Source organism: Podarcis erhardii, assembly GCF_964252035.2.
Source record: "Podarcis erhardii genome assembly, chromosome: 6".
Classification (NCBI taxonomy): domain Eukaryota; kingdom Metazoa; phylum Chordata; class Lepidosauria; order Squamata; family Lacertidae; genus Podarcis; species Podarcis erhardii.
The window spans coordinates 27,885,073-27,901,416 of record NC_138510.1 but is presented as its reverse complement, the minus strand read 5'-3'; the positions used below and the strand labels follow the sequence as shown (position 1 = coordinate 27,901,416).

Genomic DNA, 16,344 nt, shown 5'->3' with positions numbered 1-16,344 from the left:
GAACTTCCTGTGCGGTGCTGAGGCTCTGGTTCAACATCTGAGAGCCATCCCGCCTCCTGGCTCTCCCCTCCTTCCTCAATCGCCACTTCCTGTCCCTCTCCCTCTGCCTGTTCCTGCTCCTCCCCTGCATTCTCTGGCAATACCATGACAGTAGCTGACCTGTTTGCCTACAAACTAGCCCCATTCTCTGTGCTCTGGAAATTGTGGCAATAGAAATATTTCTGCATGCGACGACACACAAAAGAACCTAGCCTGCACCATTTGTGTGGCCCCAGGATTGGAAAGGTTCAGAGGAGTAAGTTTAGTATTGATGCACATGCAGAACCCCACCAGACTGTCAGTATTTCCGGCATACTGCAAATTAAGGTTTCTGCAGTTAAAGTAGATTAAGGCCCTATTGCAGCAAGTTCCCCCTCCTTTTAAAACAACAACTCTTGGAAAGTGACGAGGATATGCCTTGAAAAGTGTGGAATGCAGGAATGAGTAACAGGAAGACGTGTCAACACTCCTCAAGCAGATCAGGATGAATGGAGGATGAATTCTCATCATCGTCATAAGCATCCCACAAACAAATCAGAGCAAATGCTCAATAAACACTAGATATCATCTGATCTCCACAAAAGTTTTGTGTAAGGAAACCAGAAGAACTGCTCAGTAAACAGGTTATCTGGAGGAGCCCATCGTAAAAATAAGTCTGTCAACATAATAAAGAATTGAATTGGATTCATACTGTGGCCTTCCACAGATTGATTACTTGATGGAATTTAAATAAATTACCGATACTGCATTATAGCTGTTTGTTGTTTTTGTAGTTGGTGCACCGTCAGCTCCACCTACATGTTCTTGCGATTCACACATCACTGCAAAACCTCAGGATTGTAGCACATGGGTGCATGTATGAAAAGGGCCCATTTTTTTTCTTTCTTCTGTTTCCTCAGAACGCTGCTCCTACAGGGTTCCAAGTGGGTATGAAGCTTGAAGCAGTGGACCGCATGAATCCTTCTTTGATATGCGTTGCCACAGTGACAGATGTGGTGGACAATCGCTTTTTGGTGCACTTTGACAACTGGGATGACACATATGACTACTGGTAGGTGAGAGAGGAGTAGAAAGATTGCATAGGAAAAGCAGTCTTAGGCAGAGCTGTAGGTGTATCTTGCTTGAGAAAAGCCTTTCAAAATTTCGAGGAACGTTAACATGAAATTGTCATGAGAATTACAATTGCAAACCTCTCCTTGAGCCACGCTCTCTGTTCCATCAAGTCTACTGTCTTGGGGCATCATTTTGTATTTTGCTGGACTCTTGGTTGTAACACTTCAGAAATGGAACCAAGTTTATTAGTATTATCATTTACAAATATTAGTCACATTTTTTTCCACTCAGCTGTTACATGGTAACTTGTACAAAGTTACTGTTTGCAAGCCTTATTGTACCTACTCAATTTCTGTGCAACTTCCCTGTCCCAAACATTATTGATCCTGTGTTAGGGTATTTGGGCATTAGTTAGTTGATTAAGGAGGGGGGGGGCATTAAAGATGGTTTGGAAGCATCTGATGAACTCTTTTAAAAGAGGTGGTCTGTTGTTGTTTAATCGTTTAGTCGTGTCCGACTCTTCGTGACCCCATGGACCAGAGCACGCCAGGCACTCCTGTCTTCCACTGCCTCCCGCAGTTTGGTCAAATTCATGCAATCTGGGTTGTGGGGCAGAGACATGGAGCTGCCCCTCTGCCCCCAGCTTTACTGTAGATTTGGTGGATGGAGGTGAGGTCACGGTGGCATGGAGGTGAGGTCACCTACTGCCACCCTGCCTAAGCCCAATCCAGGTAAGTGTAGTAACACCGGTAGGGAGTGAGTGGTGCTGTGGTCTAAACCACTGAGCCTCTTGGGTTTGCCAATTTGAAGGTCGGTGGTTTGAATCTGCCCAGCGGGATGAGCTCCCTTTGCTCTGTTCCAGCTTCTGCCAACCTAGCAGTTCAAAAGCATATCAGTGCAGGTAGATAAATAGGTGCTGCTGCGACAGGAAGGGAAATGGGGTTTCTGTGTACTCTGGCACTCGTCACGGTGTCCCGTTGCGCCAGAAGCAGTTTAGTCATGCTGGCCACATGACCTGGAAAGCTGTCTGCGGACAAACACCGGCTCCCTTGGTCTGAAGTGAAATGAGTGCTGTACCAGAGTTGGGAGGGCAGATCTGTGATTCCACCCCGCCACACAGCCAATGACTAGAAAGTATAATAAAATGTATATTAAAGGTTATGAAGAGTGCAAGTTAAATCAACATCAGCAAATAAACCTCCTTTAACATATACCCTTTATACTTGTTTTGTTCCAGGTGGTGAGGGAGTGGGCTTTTAAAATGTTCCACATTGGGGTCAATATTTTGGGCCTCTTTTTTAACAGCTGCCATCTTTCCAAATATATTGCCATGGTAGCAAGTGTGTGTTGTGCTCATGCTACATAACTAATCTAATTTGCATTTTTGGATGGATGGATCGGTCATTCTCAGCTTTCTCGCTTTCTCCTTTTTCCCACCTTAAGTTCATTTCTCCGTATTTCTGTATCAATTTGCAATTTTTTAAAAAAGACAATGAAAATTCCCTGCCATTTCAGTAAGATTTCTCTGAATCGACTCTTTTCTGTGTTTTGCCTAACACGTGTAATTTTGCAAAGCAATTTCCCTAGTATAATGTGTTCTTGTATCTTATTGTCACCAATATGCACGCTTTACCCTAGTAGATACATTTATGTACACACTACTTGGCTTGAGAACTGCATATCAAAATTTGGAAGAGTGTGCATTTTGAAGGATGACTGTGTTTCAGTCTGCATATACTTTTGGAAAGTGTACATTTGGTAGCTTTGCCTTTAAATGCAGATTTAATCAAATTTCTCCCCGCCACTATTTGTATTGCAGGTGTGACCCCAGCAGTCCCTACATCCACCCGGTTGGTTGGTGTCAGGAACATGGGAAGCCCCTCACTCCTCCACAAGGTGAATATACAATTGTTGTCTGTTCTGCTTCTTACTGCAGCTGCTTCCACACCACACAAGACATGCCCATTGGGCCATATTGCTTGGTACTGTTATCAATTGCAAGTTTTTAGTTTTTGACCACCTAGAAACTCACAGTAGCATTCACACAAACTACACATCCATGTGGACATGATCTCCACATCAGAAAAAGTGAAGCAGCTGAAAGTCTTTGTTGAAATGGATATCAGTGCAGAATTTGCTGGAGCAGAGTCAGAATAATCTCTCAAAAATCCTATGATTATTCAGTTCATGGCAGATTTTAAAGCTGGTGCCTGCATTCCCATCAGTGTATTGCTTATTTCTTAAATTTCAATTAGAAATAGAGCTGAACAGCCATAAATCAATTGTAAAGCCTACCTTTGTATAGCATGGGTTGACGGTCACAGGGTGGACAAACATTGCGGGGGAATCCACTTTATAGGTCAGTGATTTTCACATAGCTGCTGCTGACCATCTTGAGTTCCTGAGAGCTTATTGCAACTAGTGAAGGATTCTCTCTAGCAAAAGCCTGTCATCTGGCAGACCCTTTCATTTCCAGACTACCCTGATCCTGAGAACTTCAGCTGGGAAAAATACTTGGCAGAAACAGGTGCTTCTGCGGTGCCAACCTGGGCCTTTAAGGTGGTGAGTAGTCTCTACCATATATAAGCAAACATTTCCAGGAAGGGTTGTGGCAATGGTGGTGAATTGGGTACAGGCGAGGAATCAGACCTCACCTGGAGTACTGTGTCCAGTTCTGGGCACCACAGTTCAAGAAGGACACTGACAAACTGGAACGTGTCCAGAGGAGGGCAACCAAAATGGTCAAAGGCCTGGAAACGATGCCTTATGAGGAACGGCTAAGGGAGCTGGGCATGTTTAGCCTGGAGAAGAGGAGGTTAAGGGGTGATATGATAGCCATGTTCAAATATATAAAAGGATGTCACATAGAGGAGGGAGAAAGGTTGTTTTCTGCTGCTCCAGAGAAGCGGACACGGAGCAATGGTTCCAAACTACAAGAAAGAAGATTCCACCTAAACATTAGGAAGAACTTCCTGACAGTAAGAGCTGTTCGACAGTGGAATTTGCTGCTAAGGAGTGTGGTGGAGTCTCCTTCTTTGGAGGTCTTTAAGCAGAGGCTTGACAACCATGTGTCAGGAGTGCTCTGATGGTGTTTCCTGCTTGGCAGGGGGTTGGACTCGATGGCCCTTGTGGTCTCTTCCAACTCTATGATTCTATGATTCTATGACCTTGATGCATGTCCTGTGCAAATGCTCACAATGCAACTTTACATGAAGGATAGGGTTATCAGTGGCTATGACTCATGATGGGTCTGTTACCTCCCGTATTGGAAGCAGTATGCCTCTCAATATCAGTTGCTAAGGATCCCAAGCAGGAGAGTGCTATTGGGCTCATGTCTTGCCTGTGAGTTTCCAATAAGCATTTGATTGGCTAGTGTGGGAGTCTAATCCAGCTGGGTTGAATTCAGGTTGAATTTTAGCAATCTGCAAGGCTTCACACTTGCCAAACTAGTAAACTCTCCAAGTCCATCATTCTGCAGATATGGATGGATAGATAACTGTTCTAACCACCCCATTCTCTTCCCTCTTCAGAGGCAGCCCCACGGCTTCCTGATCAACATGAGGTTGGAGGCAGTGGACCGAAGAACTCCCTCCCTGATCCGAGCAGCCTGTGTGGAGGATGTAGAAGACTACAGGGTAAAGGTGGGTTTCTTCCTTGCTCAGTACTTATACCTTATTGGTGAATCACTGAAATATAGGCCAGTTGTTAATAGGGGTGGTTGGCCTACATTGGAAGCAAGAGCAAATCTTCTGATAAAACATTGAAGAAGCAGCCCTGGATGCATGTGTGTCTCAGAACATGCTTGTTGCCTTCCTCCATGCTGGTTTAATGCTCAGGAGATGGATTTCTAAGTCTAATGGCAACCTGTTGATTTGTGCCCTACAGATCCATTTTGATGGCTGGAGCCATATCTACGATTTCTGGATAGACTCGGACCACCCAGACATTCACCCAGTGGGGTGGTGCTCAAAAACGGGGCATCCACTGCAGCCTCCTCTCAGTAAGGACAAATATTGTGCATGGTGCAAGCGTTCGCTGCAGCTCTCTTTAGCATATAGCAGCAGTAGCAAACTCAGGTCCCCAAGGCCTAGTTCACACATCAGTTTTTAACCACATTTTATAGTGTGTGTATTTTTCAGTTAAAAATAGTGGGCACTTCTCCTCTGGTCTCACTGCTGCCGCACTGTTGGGAGTTAAGCCATGGTTTGGCTTAGCGTTACATCCAAAGGCAGACTTTTGGTTTGTTTCTCCCCAACAAGCTATGAGTGGTAAGCCGATAACAGACCATGGTTATAGCTCTTGGTTTGGAGAGAAGCAAAGCATGCACCCAGTTTTGAACATAATGCTAAACCAATGGTTTAGCTCCAGCAGTAGGTAAGGAGCAGGGAAAGTGGGAGGTAATTTTCGAACTGCACATTTCCTCTTTCATGCAATCCATAGCATGCATTCACCTTTAAGCCACAACTGAGCTGTGGCTTAAAGTGGTGTTTGAAGGATGCCTATGACCATCTTGGTGGTTGTCCAGGGTTTCAGACAGGGGACATTCCTAATTCTATGTGGAGGTGCTGCGGATTGAACCAGGGACCTTTCTGAATGCAAAGCACATGCCCTTCCCCTAGAAATCTTAATCTGGATAATTTTCCTCCCCTTCTTGTGCAGGGCCAAAGGAACCTGTCTCTTCTGCCAATGGGAGCTGCCCAACTTTGGCCTGTAAGACCCTCCCCACCACCAAGAGTTCCAAATACAGCTTTCACAGGTGAGCTCTTGCCATAAGGTACAGAGGGAACTCGTTGGTGAGTCTACTGCTGTAGGCTACATCCCCCCAGGTTCCCACTAACCATAGCCAAGGAAGCAAGTACTATGGTGGCCCATGCAGCTTACCTGGAATATGGGTTGTCAATGTAAGTTAATTGTGCTGTATCTGCACAACTTGTGGCTCACCAAGACTGTATCCACCAGCCATACATGGATCAACAAGCTTCTGTCGTCGTTGGGCTGTCACAGATTGGAAAAGCATGTGGGGCTATCAAGCCCTGGCAAGATACAGTACATGGTGGTTGGGTTGCATTTGGCTTGATAGATCAGAGGTTGGACGCGGTTGTGCCTTATGTGGCAACTGCCCCTATATGTGACAGCTGTCAGTAATACTCAGAACTAAGCACTCCTTTCTGCTTCCCCTGTTCTCCAGGAAGTGTCCAACCCCCGGTTGCGATGGCTCAGGTCATGTGACCGGGAGATTTACAGCACATTACTGCATCTCAGGGTGCCCCCTGGCAGAGAAGAACCAGGGAAGAATGAAGGCAGATCTCTCAGACACAGAAAACTCCGTCCGAAAGAGGAACTTGATTGGCTTCTCTCAGCGGAAGAAATCACGGCACCATGGAAGGTAAGAAGGCAGCTGGCCCTGGTGATACACTTGGACTTCCACACTGAGATTAGTATATTATCACACCCAAGTGAAATGTTTTTTGAAGTGAAGGACATGAGGAAGGAGTTGATAATGCAGGTGAGCTGCGCACAGGTGAGCTTCAAGCAAGCTGCCGGCCAGCTCTGTGGAGCCTCCTTTTATTCACACAAATATGCAAACCCAGGCAGATACATTTTGGGCTGTGACCTTTACACATCTTCCAGTCCCGAGATTGTGGGGTGGTACAAAGTTATTTCGGCACCTGTTTCCACCGCGTCATTTTCCCCTTGCACAGTGTATGATGAAGGAGATAAAAGGTCTTGAGAGACAAAGGTTACAGACAGGGCACCGCAGACTACTGAGACAGCAAAAGGTTAGACAGAGGACACGATGTTCAGACAGCTGTGGCTTTGTCTGTGAGGGGGAGTGCGCCCCGCACCCCAAGGTCACGCGTGCAGGCAGGCTGAGGCTGCCTGCGGGTGGGGAGTGTGCTCTGGACCCAGCGATCATTCCTACAGTTTTTCTCTTCTTTGCTCTGTGGATGCTCCATAGAGCTTAGCCATTTTATATTATCCCTCCATATCTATAGCAAGTTTGGGGAACCTCTGGTGCACAAACCGAAGGCAAGCCCCCACTCCACACTTCCCTGTCTGGACCATGTTGTTCCCCAGGCCATGCCCCCTACTAGCCCTGTTTTACACCCTCCTTGTGTCGTCCCCCCCCCCAGGTAGGATGTGTCCTTGAACTCTTATAACGCTTGTTGCTTGCTTGCTGGGAGGCTAGAGATGGGTGTGCAATTGTGTGTAAAAACTAGCCTACTGCCCTGCTTCAGGGTGGAACTCAACCTAGTGCTAAAAGGCTTGTTCCCATCCACACAAGATTTCTGCCCCCCCCATGCTGTTCTGTGGGTTCTTTCAACCCTTCAGAGTGGATTTGGGGGAGGTCTTGGGGAGGAAAGATGGGGTGGAGCCCCATTGCTATAGCTTCTGCTAATGGAACTGAATCCAGCCCTATTTCTGCAGCGAGACGCACTGTCCTTGCATGTTGAAGGAGCAAGTTTGCCCCTATTCCCCTCCGTTACAGTGATAATCCTCAATGTGAACCAGATGCGTTAAGCAAATGCCTAGACCAGGCACTACAATTCCCATAATCCCTGATCACTGGTCCTGTTAGCTAGGGATCATGGGAGTTGTAGTCCCAAAACATCTGGAGGGCTGAGTTTGCCTATGCCTGGCCTGGACATACGGAGACCTGGTTCAGACAATTCTCCCCTGACCTTAAAAAGATGTGTGAACCAGGCTTCAGTAAATGGGATTTACCAGAACTTGTCATCTTTCAATCCATGCACTGTGGATTTTGAAGATGAAGCTTGTTTTATTTCTCTAGGGGACGACCTCCGAAATACCGGAAAATCCAGCAGGAAGACTTCCAAAGTAAGAGCTCCTCCTATAAGAGTGTGTTAAAAGGTGGACAGACAATACAACAGGGACTCTTTTTAGATCCTTAACAAATGGACAAAATGCACTTTTTAGTAAAAAATATATAAAAATTGCAGTTTAAATTAGAAACAACACACCTAAGACATGCATTTTAAATATGATTTTTATTTTATATTTTAAGCAGTATGTTTGTTAAGATACGGACTGATGCTTCCCGCATAAATGCATGTTTATGCTGTTTAGATTACTGTGCGTATCACCAGTGACTAAAATCTTCCTAAAATGGAATGTGAAAAGGGTTAAGATACTATTGAGATGCTTCTTGGACTTCTGTAAGCCAGAAGCTTGCACCCACATGTCTGCAAGTCACCTCTCCCTTAGCCTTTTGCACTGCATCCTTTTCAGCGCTAACAGCTGTCAGCCTAGGCAGTTTCCAGGAAAGCTTCTCCCAACAACCAGCTGGTGATTCCTGATAGGTTCATTAAGTCCTACGACTGTCTATACCGGGGTTGGGGAACTTGTGGCCCTTCAGATGTGATGGTGGATGACTTCCCTCATCCCTGCCCATTAGCAGAGCTGGCTGGGGATTATGGGAGCAAAAGTTAAACCATTTCTAGCCAGCCACATGCACATTTAGGTTGCAGTTTAAATAAGTGCCTATGCACATCCCTGACGGGTTGCAAATCGCCTGGATGGATGGAGCAGAACCAGGAGGAAAAGAAGAAAGATAGCCCAGCTGGGGTGCAGTGATTCTGTGTGCACAGGCACTGGAAGAGTTTAGCTTCACTCATGTACCGCTTCCATGGATTTATTTTGCAGCAAGCCTAGCTTTTAACACATGGGTTTGCTGCTGTGCTGTTAGGTCCTGCTTGGCCCTGAATCTCTCCAGGCTTCACAAATCATTCAGACCTTAAGGTCTAAGAGAAGAAGAAAAGGGGCCTCTTTCTTTGCACGTTAGCCTGACTTGATGCTTTGAATGTCATTGCCAGCTATTTCTTCAGACAATATGCACCAGTCTCTCTTTATGTCAGCCTTGTCAGCGCACCCAGACCGTTCCCTCTCCCTCTGCTGGGAACAGCACTGTAAGCTCCTGCCTGGAGTAGCTGGGATCACAGCATCTACTGTAGCCAAGTGGACCATTGATGAGGTGAGCCATTCCTCTTGTTGTTATCATTACTGTTGATTGATTTGGACCCCACTTTGTAAACAAAACACATACAAGATGCCTTAGTTCACATCAGTATATAGTACAAAGCAAAGTAAAACATGCAGGTGCACCCCCCCAAAAAAAATAAACAAAACGGAACAGGAATTTTAAGCAACACCAGAACACACAATAACATGAATTTTATACAAAGGCCAGATTAAATAAAACCATCTGGAATATTTGGGCATTTGGGTTTGCTGTTGGTTAGGTTGTTTTAGGTTGCCCTGGGCAAAAAAAATGATTAACAAATTCAATAGATGGTAATAATAATAATACATAGGTTTTCTCTGAAAGGCAGAGGAGGCAGAGAGAGAGAGAGAGAGAGAGAGAGAGAGAGAGAGAGAGAAAGGGAAGTGCTTGTTTCCATTCCCTCAGTTATTTCCTGTTGTGTCTTTTCTGCAAAGGTCTTCAGCTTCGTACAGACACTGACAGGTTGTGAGGACCAAGCGAAACTCTTCAAGGACGAGGTAAAGATATGGGACATAGTCTCTTGGAGTGGAAATTCCATTGGTATTTGGAGAACAATGCAGTAGTAGAACCATCAATTGCAGGCTGGTCCTAAAAGCCCATCTTGGCAACAACGCATCCTGTTTGGTATATAGTTTCCCCTCTGTTCCGTTTTCTCAGAGACAAAACTGAAAGAGATGGGATTAATACAGTGTGGCTAACATTTTAAAAATTTGATGTCTGTGAAGTGAATTCCATATTTTCATGTGCAAACATATATAATAGCACCATGAAGATCACACTCAGGAGTTGTACAAAAAGGCAAAACCACCAGGAGCCTTTTTCTGTTGGTCTGGCTGAGAGTTACATGGCAACCACCTTCCTGGAGACAAGGCCGCTTCCCTACCTTTTGTATTAAACATGATTTAGTTTTGGCCCACAGCAAGCAGGAGAGGAGAGCTGGTCCAGAGAGAGGATAGCAGAGGCCCAGTGGCTCCTTCTACTATACAGCAATACTTCTGCGAATGTCCGCCTCGTTTAGCATCCATTCCGTCAAACGTCTGCGGCAAACCCAGAAGTACCGGAACGGGTTACTTCTGGGTTTACAAACCGCTCCATGCATGCGCAGACGCGGTGTTTTGCTCTGCGTACTGGGGCTCCGGAACAGATCCCAGTCGCAAAACAAGGTACAACTGGGGCTGGATCCCAATCGCAAAACAAGGTACAACTGTATAGCTACAAAGCAATGAGTTTTATGAATTTAATTCTTATTGATCTTACTTATCTTCATAAATTTACAACAAACTAAACAGAATGACTGCAGTATCCCTGGCCTTTTAGAACTAGAGAGCAAAAGATGCTGCATGCAAGAAAATGTGGCCACATGATCACCTCATTTCTGACTGCAAGGGGCTAAATTATTTATAAAAGTATTTTTACATGATCCAGAGTACAGTGGTACCTCAGTTTACAGATGCTTCGGGTTACATGTTTTCAGGTTGTGTACCACGGGAAACCCGGAAGTACTGGAAAGGGTTACTTCTGGGTTTCACCACTTGTGCATGTGCAAAAGCACCAAACCACATCACAAGTGTGCACAGACGCGGTGCTGCAGGTTATGAACGCTACAGGTTGCGGACGTGCCTCCATCACGGATTACGTCTGCAGCCCAAGATTCCACTGTATCATTATACATTGTACAACTGGCTGAGTGGGAAAAAGAGGTTGAATGGCAATGGAATTGGGGCTCAGCTTTCAAAAAGAGTGGTACCATCATTGGGTTGACACCTGGCAAAAACCCAGCAAGAGGGGCTCATTATCGGGGATCAGCAGTTGCTTAGCCACATTATGCATAGGTCTGCAAAGTCCTGTTTTCAAATACTGAAAGGCCATCAATAGGGATGGGTGAATTTGTCAGCTTCATTTTCTCATTTTTTCTAATCTTTCATTACACATTCCCACATCAATTCACAATATTTTTCTTTTAAAAAAGGCAGCTTCATGAAAATCCACTGTCCACAGTTCCAGCCTCATGTACGAATTTTTGCAAAGCGCTTTCCCCGAATATCATGCATTTTTATGTTATTTTCACGAACATATGCATTTTTGTGCACACTCTACCCTAGTATATGTGTTTCTGTTCAAGTTATGTGGCTGGAGAACTGCATTGCAAAATTTGGAGAGGTGTAGATTTTGAAGGGCATCTGTGTTTCAGTTTGTGTATTGTATTGGCAGTGCACATTAGGTGCATCTGCTTTAAATGTGAGCTGAATCAAATTTCTTCCCCATTCCAGGTCATTGACAATATTTTCAAATGTACCCATTGAATTTAGCTCAGTGTTGGTGCTTCAAAAGTATCCATTGACTCCTGGCACACATCTGCTCTTTTTGGGGAAATCCAGCATGCAAACATAGACTGGCCAGTTCTTGGAAAAACAGATAACACTTTGCCCACAATATTCCATTCTCAAGTTTTGGATGCCAGCCATAACTATCAAACAACCAAGGCATGTCCTGGAGTCATTAGCTATATACATGGCCTGGTGGATCAGATTGGGATAAAGCTTCCTGGTCAGATGTTGGGATGTGATGCGCTGCTACAAAAACTGCATTTTATTCCAGAGGAAGCATTGAGTGCAGATAGCTTGCAATCTCAATCTCAAACATTTTATTGGCATATTGACAGAATTCTGAAAGGTTCAGTACAATAAAATCACTCAGCAAAATCCAGCAATGAAAACACTGTTGTATAACATTTTTGCTTTGTGTACCCTTGCATGAGAAACAGGCACCTTCAACCATCTCTCTTTTCCTCCCCAGATGATTGATGGTGAGGCATTCCTTCTGCTGACTCAGACTGACATCGTGAAGATCATGAGCGTCAAACTTGGCCCAGCGCTTAAAATCTACAACGCCATCCTCATGTTCAAGAACGCTGATGATACCTTGAAGTGAACCACCCTTTGACTTTTCTCCCATGTGGGAGCTGCCAAACTCTCTGTCTCGGCAGAGTAGAGACCTTCCCGGCTGCTGCAGCTGTAAAATCCTGCCAACTTGCTCTCTCTTTTGAGTCTTCGTCTTTGTTTACATGCCAAATCCATTCCCTGTCTGTCTTCCTCCAGCCAGCCTTTCCAAATACTGCCCTGATTCCTGTCTAGCAGTGGAGCTCCAGCACTGACCTGCCCAATCTCACAGACCCTATTCTGATGGTTTTAAAGGCACACGCAACAGGAATTTGGAGATTTGGTTTGCTATCGGGTTTAACCTGCCTTGAATTTAACTTACTCAGCTGCCCAGGTTCTTACATTATAAAGCGTGCCTGGATTCACATGATGCAGAAGAGGAAAATATCTACAAATAGACCACCGGCGTGATCACCAAATGGCAGCATGCACTGGGAAGCACCTCTGATGTTTCAGGGCAAATGTCAGTCTCTAATAATCAGGGATTCGATCATGAACTTCACAAAGGGCAGAGTATCTACAATATATCCAGGGACTGGCTGAAGCACTAAGTAAGTGTTGGTCCTTCCAAGACAGACTACAGGACTAAGTACATTATTGATGAAGGAATCCATCCTAACAATTCTGGAGTCATTTCTGCTGTTGCAAAAAAAAAAAAAAAAATTGGTGCTCAGAATTTATAGACTTGTAATATTGCCATGCTACTTGTGGAGGATGAGAGAAACAAAGAAGATCATGTAATAATGTTCCTTGGTTTAACTTCTGTTCCTTCTGCAAATCACACTTCAAGCAATTTTTCTTTTTAATATAAAAAAAAAATGTGTGGAGCAGAGTGTCACAGAAAACAAGCAAACTAGCAACATTTGTACTTTAAGCAAAATCATTCTTCTGATCCATGGGAGGAGTGACTGCTCTTAGGGATAGCCAGCTAACGTCGTTCTGGCCTGGCAGGTGCTGTATTGTATGAGAAAAAGAAAACAGATTCTGTACAATGCAGCAGTTCTTAATTTTTTTTTTCTGGACGCATCAGCTGTGCCCCATCAAACCATATTTAGTTCAGTGTGTGCCAAATGTTTACATTCAGCTGCTTGACAGTGTCCCTTGAAAAGGAGAAGCTGGCTTAAAAAAAAAAAGAAGTTTTTTACCATATGGATACAATGTGAGCCTAAGCTTTCAAGCTTTTGAAAATAATTCTGCTGTTGACTACAAGGGGTTTTTTCCTGTGCCCCCTTGATGTTGACTAATGAAGCAATGACAGAGGCTGTTCTGATGAGCTACTTTCCCTATAGTGTAGCCATGTGACTAAAAGGCTCAGGTTGCAACATCAGTTCTACCCTTAGATAGTGAGGAACTGGCCTCAGGCAGCATATTTCTGAATGCCGTTAAAGGACAACTACTATCCTGTTAATGTATTATTGTTTGTTTGATGGAGGTTGGAATGCCATATGAATTTTCCACCTCCAGTGCCAAAATATCTTGGAATGGTCCTATGAAGTTGGGGAATCCCTTCTAATTTCAGCAGTCCTAGATTTAATTCTGGACGTTTTCCACTCCATTCTCCATCAATCATCTCGCTTGACGGTGGTCCCATGTAATAAATTATGATTGAAGGCTTCCATACGCAAGCACTGATTTGGATCTAGGTTTCTTAGACCCAAATCCAACCCTCTTCCCATTTGCTACAAAGCATTCTAAGTGTATTTCTTAGTGTATGAGCCTCCTTAAAACCAACTTAAAGTTGTTGTTTTTTGTCCCCCTTAAGTCTGTGAAGGAAAGTCTAAAGTTTTTTAACCATACATACACCAGCAACCTGTCTCATAGCAGTGTGGTCTGTGAAGTCTACTTTCTAATGTTTGGGTCAAATTCACGCTAAGCTTCCCATGGAAATGCAACAATTTGACTCTGATATTACTGAATACTTGGTCACTATTTAGGTCTCTTTTTTAACTGCTGGCTGCTTGCTGTTCCAAGATAAATTTATATATTGATTTCTCTCTCTCATGGTCATGGCAAGCATTTCTTTTTTTAGCAAGTTTCCTGCTGATTGTGAAATATCTTTCGTTTGACTCTCCCTTCTGTTTATTTGTTAGGAGGCAGATTACTGGGAAGAAGGACATTTTTCATTTTTGAATCAAATCCTTCTAACAGATGCTGCTGGATGGTGCCAAACTATCCCCATATCCAAAGAGATGCTCTTTTTAGTCAGCCAGGAAAGATGAAGAAGGAAAGAACCACTTGACATGCCCAGGTGATTCTTGGCGGGTTTTAAAAGGAAAACTTCCCCCCTTTTCTTTTAAAAAATGTCCAGTTTGCTGTTTTAGCTGCTTATATAAAGATCAGTCAGCATATTTGTAGGAACCAACCCTACAAAGCAAGATTTTGTATCATTAACATTCTTATTATGAATTTTCTTATTAACATTAATTTTAAATTTCCAATTATGTATACATTCCTCTTGTATTTGAGACAGGGACTTTGCCAACTCAGTGGATGGATTGCTGGGAGTTGCAAGGCGTTTGTCTCTGAATTTGAAACTAGATGAGGAATATGGCTGGTTTGGGACATACTCTGCTAAGCAGAGGTGTTTGGGTGCTGTTAAGACCACTTGAAAGAAACAGGAAGTGTTTAATGGTGTTGAGGCTATCTTTGCTATTGTCCTACTGGAACTATAGCCATGAAGAAAATGGCTTCCTTTGTGCCATTTTGAGACAGTGATGGGCCAGTTCGCCTCTCTGCCTCTTCAAAGGTTTGAGCCTCTGTTGTTTGGCTCAGGTGAAATGTAATTTTCTGATGGGTCTTGTACGCTGAACTGCAACAGGTGGCCCCTTGAGGTCCTCGGTGCCAAATGGTTATTCATGTAGGCTTTTGGACTTGGGCACATAATCTGTCCTAGATTTCACACCAAATCCCTCTTCCCCACTCTGTCATGCTGGCTACTGAGCAAGCTGAACTCGATTTGCACCAGGAATGGAGTCTAGATTGACTCCAAGTTGACCCCAAGTTCCTTCAGAGAAGAAAATTATCCTCAATTGGAAGTGTGTAAAATGCGTGATCTAATATTGTGTGCTTGTGTTTTTGTGTATGTATGTATGTGTGGGAGACAGAAACAATTATTTTAGTTGTTAGGAATATGCACACTTTTAAGTAACTCCAGCCCTCACCACCCATTCCCATTCATCTACTGTCGTAGGTGTGCAACCTCATACTTCTTGTTCTTCTGAGGCAATTGCACAGGTGGCTAAGGGATATTTCCTGCTATAATATGGTTGGAACCTTATATTTGGTGTAAAGCAGGGGTAGCCCATATGATGGCCTCCAGATGTTTTGGACTCAAACTCCCATCAGTCCTAGACAGCATGGCCAACCATCAGGGGAGATGGGAGCTGGAGTCCAGAACATCTGGAGGGCATCATATTGGCTTCCCCTGGTATAAAGAAACCAAAGTTAAACCCCAATCTTACATGTGTGCATGTATGTGAGGGAGGGTTAAAATGAAACTACCTTTCCTGTGTTTGCTCATTGCTATTTCTGCACATGTTGCTGCCAAACATTTGCTCAGAAAGGCAGCGAGTGTCAGAGAGGAGGCAGCCTGGGCCTCACCAGATTCTGTCTTGAAACCTTGGGCACCTCCAAGTGGCAGGGCTGATGAAGACCTCGGCCAGAGGCCCTAGAGAGCTTCTGCCAATCTGAACAGATGGCAGAACCCTAGATAGATCTTGCAATATATAAGGCAGCCCATTTTATACTGCTTGTATGTCCAGTTCCATTTACCGCTCTTGTTTTCCTTATGTTTAGGAATACTGGAGAACTAAGAGAAGCACCAGACTGGTTCTCAGAACCTCACCTCAGTAGGCCATTTCCCGCTCTGGCACTACTGTTGTCAGTAGAATTATGTATTAGCTGAAACACCATAGGAGTTATTTTGTCTCAAGCATCTAAATAATAGCTCCTTTTTGCGGGGAGCTAATGGCAGCTAAAATGTCTCCTGAGCAGAATACTCCCATCAGTCCTCAGGTTCTGTACTTGTATCCTAGTCAATTCCTCCTTAGTAGGCTTGAGGTCATTTCTTCTAAGACCAAGCGAGACAATCAGCCAGGCACCAATCCCAGGGGCTGAGGAGCAAGCCCCCCCCCCAAGATTTGCTAATGGCAATATACTGAGTGATGCTTATACAGAGTAAAGGTTACAATGACTTCACAAGGGTGCTGCACAGAGAGTTCTTCTAATTATTCTTTGCATTGCTGTTGCTGGAATGATTTATGTAGCCCATTAAGAGATTTAGATCCCTGT

At 44.3% G+C, this 16,344-nt stretch overlaps 1 protein-coding gene across 5 annotated transcripts in view; it reads left to right on the top strand.

Moving 5' to 3' along the window:
* The window catches only part of L3MBTL1 (L3MBTL histone methyl-lysine binding protein 1), a 41,043-nt gene extending 26,699 nt beyond the window's left edge, over positions 1-14,344 (top strand). For 4 of the 5 annotated variants that reach the window (XM_081867636.1, XM_081867637.1, XM_081867639.1 and 1 more), the window contains 11 exons: positions 939-1,090; positions 2,912-2,988; positions 3,569-3,654; positions 4,623-4,733; positions 4,978-5,092; positions 5,752-5,848; positions 6,281-6,478; positions 7,886-7,932; positions 8,928-9,085; positions 9,550-9,612; positions 11,912-14,344. In XM_081867636.1, the coding sequence (XP_081723762.1) occupies positions 939-1,090; positions 2,912-2,988; positions 3,569-3,654; positions 4,623-4,733; positions 4,978-5,092; positions 5,752-5,848; positions 6,281-6,478; positions 7,886-7,932; positions 8,928-9,085; positions 9,550-9,612; positions 11,912-12,046 (1,239 nt within the window). In that variant the 3' untranslated portion in view covers positions 12,047-14,344. The remainder of the gene's footprint in view (positions 1-938; positions 1,091-2,911; positions 2,989-3,568; positions 3,655-4,622; positions 4,734-4,977; positions 5,093-5,751; positions 5,849-6,280; positions 6,479-7,885; positions 7,933-8,927; positions 9,086-9,549; positions 9,613-11,911) is intronic. The other variant, XM_081867640.1, reaches the window with a different exon arrangement.
* Positions 14,345-16,344: the final 2,000 nt, after the last annotated feature.